At 33.3% G+C, this 6,686-nt stretch overlaps 1 protein-coding gene across 5 annotated transcripts in view; it reads left to right on the plus strand.

Moving 5' to 3' along the window:
• The window catches only part of WASHC4 (WASH complex subunit 4), a 51,927-nt gene extending 46,121 nt beyond the window's left edge, over nt 1-5,806 (plus strand). For 2 of the 5 annotated variants that reach the window (XM_067697812.1, XM_067697815.1), the window contains 4 exons: nt 264-360; nt 947-1,143; nt 1,487-1,586; nt 3,527-5,806. In XM_067697812.1, the coding sequence (XP_067553913.1) occupies nt 264-360; nt 947-1,143; nt 1,487-1,586; nt 3,527-3,594 (462 nt within the window). In that variant the 3' untranslated portion in view covers nt 3,595-5,806. The remainder of the gene's footprint in view (nt 1-263; nt 361-946; nt 1,144-1,486; nt 1,587-3,526) is intronic. The other 3 variants (XR_010932558.1, XM_067697813.1, XM_067697814.1) reach the window with 3 other exon arrangements.
• The last annotated feature ends 880 nt before the right edge of the window (nt 5,807-6,686 follow it).

Raw genomic sequence — 6,686 nt, forward strand, 5'->3', positions numbered from 1 at the left:
AACCATACACAAAAGCGCTGTGCTTGGGTTAAGTGGTGATTGAGGGAGTGCTCATATTTAAAGGACTTGGAAAGAAGAGCCATTAAGAGATACTTACACAGATTATGACCTCACCAAGAGGCTATTTATATGAGGGAAATGTTTCAAACCAAAAGGACAGGAGCTTAGAAGAGATCCTGTTTATAATTTTTGAAATGTCTGTTTTAGGAACTGAAGATTTTTTAGCACAATTCTTTCTCTAATATGTTGTTATATCTTTTTAGACCCTCAACTTCGTAGAGCATTCCATTAGTTGCAAGGAGAAATTGAATAAAAAAAATAAAATTGGAGCTGCCTTTACTGATGATGGCTTTGCCATGGGTAAGCTTAGTGGAATTGTTTTCTCATGAATTTTATGTTTACCTTACAATGGATTTTTCAGAATGTTTGCTTGAGAATAGAGCTGTGTGCTCTTTGTAGATTTGTTTTTCATGAGCAGTGTTTACTGTATTTTTTGGCTGGGTCATCTGATTGACCATTATTTATACTGTTGTTCATGCTCCTTTGGTATTGCTAATCACTTAGAGTGGTTGGACCTAATTATTTAGGCTTTGTTTTTGTTGTGGTTTTATTTACAGTTTGAGCATCTTGTATTTAGTTTCCTGTAGCTTCCTAGTTGTTGTCTATTCAGCAGTGGAAGTTTTTCCCCACCTTTACAGCCATATGTTATCTCCAGGTGATTTTCATAGCCATGTTATTTCTTCTTGATTGGCCTTTTTTTTAGTTCTTTATATGTTTTTAAGGAGGAATTAAGCTATGTTGCTAAACTTATTCATTTGTGCTGTAAAATGTAATTTGAAAGAGGATTAATTCAAAATGGTTAGCTTAATTTTAGGAATTATTGGTGGAGTAGAATATAACTTGTCTACACATTGTAATTTCGTTTTGGTTTTGCTGGTGACTCTAGGTGTGGCTTATATTCTGAAGCTTTTGGATCAGTACCAGGAATTTGACTCACTTCACTGGTTCCAGTCTGTTAGAGAGAAGTACCTGAAGGAGATAAGAGCAGTTGCTAAGCAACAGAATGTGCAGTCAACTAGTCAGGATGAAAAACTACTACAAACCATGAATCTCACTCAGAAGCGACTGGATGTTTATCTACAGGTAGACGAGAGTAACAGTCAGATCTGCTTTGACTTCTTTTTTTTTTTTTTGCTTTGACTTTTTAATATCCATTACTTGATCATTGAAGAAACATAAATCATATTGAAACTCCCATTTTAACAAGTGAGATGAATAGTGGTCATAAGAGTATATTTTTAAATGAATGGTATTTGGAAGCCATTTGACTCATATCTTAAAAAATGGGTGGATTACACAGTTCAGTTTCTGTATTTGCGATTTGCACTCACTAGAGCTTTTTAGAAATAATGAGATATTAAATATAAATTTGATGTTTTACTAAAGTATTTTCAGCTTTTATTTCTAATTTTTTTAATTTACTTAGGAATTTGAATTGCTCTGTTTCTCACTGAGCAGTGCAAGAATTTTCTTCAGAGCTGACAAGACTGCAGCTGAAGAAAACCAAGAAAAGAAAGAGAAAGAAGGTCAGTGAGTGGCTTAAATTTGGAAAGACCAATAAATCTGTCTTTAGTAGTAGACACGAATACCCCATTTTATCTAGTCAGACTTTTATTTTTGAAAAATAATATAGACCTAGAAATGTCTTTTTAAAGAAGTAAAGCCTAAGGGGATCATTTGTGAAACTGAAAAGAAATGTAACATAGATTATGCATTTCATTCTGAGATAACTCTTTATTCAGTTCATCTCTTAATTAAAAAAAATTTACCAAGTTTAGGGTTTTTTCTTTCACCCTTCAACTGTATCAGATAAGAAGGAACAAATTAGAGGAGGAGACTAAATGTTGGCTTAAGTCAGAGCTGCTGATGACTAGACACTGACTGAATGTATGGGACAGGTGATTAAGGAGACATAAAATAGTCAGGGCCATTTTAGTGTCACAGTAATAACCTCCTGTGCTCCTCCATAGCCATGCCTTGGAGAATTAGAGAGCAGTAGAGCCATAATAGCTGATAGTCATTAAGGAGAGGATTCTGTCCGTTATATTCTTTGTGGGTGTAAATCGTTCAGCATTTCATACTCAAGGGTCCCTCATGGTACATTTCTCTCAAATTTGAAATTTAGCAACAATTGTCTTCCCTGAAGAATGGATATTTCCTTTTTTCTGTTATGGAAATTATGTAACTTAGGTTTCCTCTTTGGAAGCTTAAAACTAGGTACAGCAACATGACAGGTTTCATGTTTGCTCTTTTTCCTTTTTCTTACTTGTATTTCACAAATCAAGAATAAAAGATACTTCATAAAACATGATGTTTTTATTAATCTTATTTTGCCAGTTAGATTTTAAAATAAATATGTTTTTCACACTGAATAGAGGTGATTCATTTGGGTAGACCACTTATATCAGTTACCCTATTCCCTGTTGATAATGTTCCATCAGTATTACTTATTAGCATGTGCAGGCATTTTTGGAATCTAGACTGAATAATAATCGTGTTCTTGAAGAATGACTGCCGGCTGTTACCTGGAAGATACTAAATATTTATTAAATAAAAAAATATATGTGTTATGTTGGGTTCATTTAAAAATAATATTTAGCAAAGCCATCTGGAAGAATCTGAGTCAGTATAATCTAAATTGTGAAGAAACTGAGTTATTGCTTACGTTCTGCTCAGGCCTTTCATGATGCCAGAACCTTGTCTCCAGCCTAGGTAACTGGGAATATTCTGCAGGTGGATTGGCCATTTACTTTAAGGCCTAAAGCATTAAGACAAAACAGACATTTCAGTCTCAGTGGAGCTCCTTGCTTTGGACTGCTGTTCTTAAGGAGCTTTCTAGGGTTTTGGGTAATGTATGTCACCCACGTGCCTGATGCTGGGTGGTGGTTCTGTTTTAGGACTCTGTTTTAGCTAAAGTTTGCTCAGAGATGTTGTCAAAGTTGCTGAAAACATTAGTTTTTCTCTGTTAATGAAATATATATATATATATATGACATTTTTCACAAAAGGCAGAAATTCATTTTATTACAGTCATAATAAAAACTGCATTTAAAAATAAATTATAAATACAGTTGGAAAGTTATTCATTCTGGACAATTTTATATGTGAATTTGTAACCATGTTTCTATCAATAATAGCACTACAATTTCGTGGCCCAGCTGGGGGAAGGTGCAGTGTGAAACCCACCTCAGATGCAGTTTTGCTCTCTCACAATTCTCTACCACTATTACAAACCAGTCAAAACAATTACATTTGCAATATTTAGCCTAGATTTCTAAAAAATTAAGGTAAATAAACTACATATAATTTGTGATATTAGAGAAACATTTGGTGGATGTAGCATTTTCTTAATTTGAAATTTAGCAGTATAGTCCTTCTTAATTTTTTTTTTTAGTCCTTCTTATTTACTTAATTCACTTTTTAAAATGAACATAAATATGTCCATTATTTTCACTCATGCTTCCAGAAGAGACTAAAACAAGCAACGGAGACCTGTCCGACAGCACTGTGTCTGCAGATCCTGTTGTCAAATGATACTGATGGTATGCGTTGCCCCTATGAAATCATCAGAATTGTATATGAAATGGATGTTAATAAGCTAATAACCAAGTGTTTCCTGGGTCACATCTCTGGGAAATATTTAGATGCTGCAACTCTCTAAGGCAGTGCTCTAAAGTTAAGTCCATTCTTCTTCTGAAGGCTCTACTTTTCAAAGGTTGAGAATGAGATTTTAAAATCAGATTTTTGTCTGGACTTTGGCTAGATGTGCCTGGGAACAGTTATTTGAAATGAAGTTTTAGAAGGGTTAACTTAAATTCCTAAACTGCCACCTCAGACCTCTTGTAATCTACATGAATGTTTATAATTTGTATTTGTATAGGTCTTTGATCCATATTTGTCTCAGTCATTGGAAATTCAGTGCATATACTATGTACAGCCAGTAATGTTTAAACAAAAGGAATTGAGCCTGAAATTCATGAAGCATACATATCAATATTCTTATAAAAGGGATATATGAAGATGGTTTTGATACTAGAGGTGAGGCATAAGTGTTATGTACCCTTTTTGTACAGTGTGAACTGATTCATTGTTAATTTCATGTGGCTCACTAGAGCTGCTGCTGTCTGTGGTGAGATATTTTATAACTAGTTTACATTGCTTTGAGAACATTTAACCTCCAAAAACTGCTTTAAATTTAAGATTTACTTAATACTCAAGGGGGAAGAAAATACAGATAAAGCCATAGAGTCCTGCTTGAAGCTTTACTTTTGGCTGAAGGCATTATGTATGATAGCAGAGAAAATTGAATGAATTCTTATTTCTACATCCAAACTCAGGTTTCTTCTACATTAGGTTGAACTGAAGTCTTGATGATGGTTTGGGCAGACTTTTTCTTTAAACCAAGTATAATCTAAGAAATCAGATTAAGCACTGTGCAGGCTTTTAAAAAATTACCACTGTGAGAATAAAGTTCTAATAAACTAAACCACTTACTGATTTAAAAGGTACAGAAAGATTTTGAGTAAATTTAGTTCCTGGCAAGCTATTAGCTTTATTTTTGTAAAGATTATATCAGTTAAATGGTTAATCATGGCCTATAATCTTTTAATATAATACAGTGATACCTTTACAGTGAAAACAAAAAGGTTTAAAACTTTATGTGTAATACTAACATCATTTTAGGAAATACTTGATTTTTCCATTGCACTTGCCTATTAAGCATTTCTTTGGGTAAATCCTGCAAGTAATTCTAACATTGTTGTTTGATTTCCAGCTTTTGGAACGGGTGTACAATGCCCTGTCTGTATTCATTGATCACGGTCAGGGTAACTTTCCCAGCTCAAGATAACACTTTCACTGTTAAAATTCAGAAGAAACAGAATAGGTAGGAAGTGTTTTTTGTTTATTATGTAAACATGATTTACAGAGTTATGTACAATGGATGGATTAAAGGCATTTAATATTTGTAATATGTACTAACTGTAGAAATGGCCCTAAAGCATGCTGCATAATTAATAATTTATATTTTCATTATTGTAAATGTTTATATTAATGATCTTGCATTTGATTGTATCAAATTGGTCACCATTTCATAGCAACAGTATTGTTTTTTCTGTTTTTCTTCTCTAACTTCCCTAAAATCATCTCCTTTAATAGAGATAGAAATTCTAAATAGAAGAGAATCAGATGTCTCTGTCATTATCCCCACACTTGTCAGTTATTTTATCAATACTAGATAGAGTTCACATGCTGACTGCTTGGATACCTACAATTGAGAAAAATGTGACAGATTATTATTTTGCCTTTAGTTCAAAATAATGTCACTGCAGTCTGGATGAGGTATAATAAGTTTACTTATTTGAAATAAAATCTCTGAAAAGATTAAGCATATTTAAATGCTGTTAAAAGTGCAGAGCAACAGGGCTTGAGTGTTTTACACCTAAGTTGATGTACACATTTAGATGACAGTTTTCCTTGCTGATGTATTGTTAATATTCTCATTTTTTTCAGACATACTGCAGTTTAAAAATCAGTGTGAGCATTTGTTGTAAACTCACAGAAAACTTAATGTTCAAATTCTCAGGAATTAAGGACTAACCATAACATTGTCAGTTCTAATTAAATTTTATAAAAGATGGCAAGTTTGTTATCTCCGTTAAGTGGGGCTTTCCTGTTCCCCAGTTCTAAGAGAATACCATATGCATTGATATAATAGAACATTAATAAATATAATTTCAAAAATTTACTTCCTCTGGATGTTTATGTTCAAAATTGAATGTCTTAACCCCAGTAGTTCTTATATTGATCTTTTTGGAGTTCCTTTTATCTAATAGTGTGTGGAATCTCTTTAAAAAAATACTTGCGTGCACATAGGCAAAATTTCAAGTATAAAACTGGTACTGGCTCCTCTTTGTGTATCCCAGGTGGACTTTCGTTTTCTTTCCTTTTTATATTCTTAATCTTTCTGTTGCTTGCTATTTTCAAATAAAAGAACCCACATGAATGTTTAATTTTAAATCTTAATCCTGGGAAGGGATCTTTAGTTTGCAATGCTGTAGTGCCATTTGCAGTCATGACTTGAACTGAAACAGTCGTAATAAAGGAAAGCCTTTTAAATACTGTGCTGGAGAAAAATGTTCTTGCTCAGAAAGTCTGATTGCTGCTCCTTCTGAGGAGAAAAGTTTGTAAGGTTGTGGGAAAGATGAGACAATACCATCACATACATTGTCACGTTACTCTTTTCTGTTGGATTGGCCAAACGTAAAAGGTAGACTTTAACCAATTTTAATAATTTTAGTTCTTCTTCCAGCTTAAGGTGCAGAAGTTTCAGACTGATGGTATACCTTTTCTTAACAGAGACTTAATGCTACAGTTTTTTGTTTTTAGATATTAGGAACAATTTAACAGGTTGTCAAAGACTTCAGTTTTAAAAAAGGAATCCAGAATAAGTGGGTCTATAGAGATTACATGAAGTCATAGGACTGTGCAGTGAACTCAGAGATGGTGACAGTAAAAGGAGAGTTTGGTTTATACGAGAAGTTCCTATATACTGTATGAAAGGTCGATTTGGACAAGTATATGGATATTTCCCTCTATTGTAATAGTTTGGTTCTTCTTTACCACCT

The sequence above is a fragment of the Pseudorca crassidens genome, chromosome 11 (assembly GCF_039906515.1).
Source record: "Pseudorca crassidens isolate mPseCra1 chromosome 11, mPseCra1.hap1, whole genome shotgun sequence".
NCBI classification, from domain to species: domain Eukaryota; kingdom Metazoa; phylum Chordata; class Mammalia; order Artiodactyla; family Delphinidae; genus Pseudorca; species Pseudorca crassidens.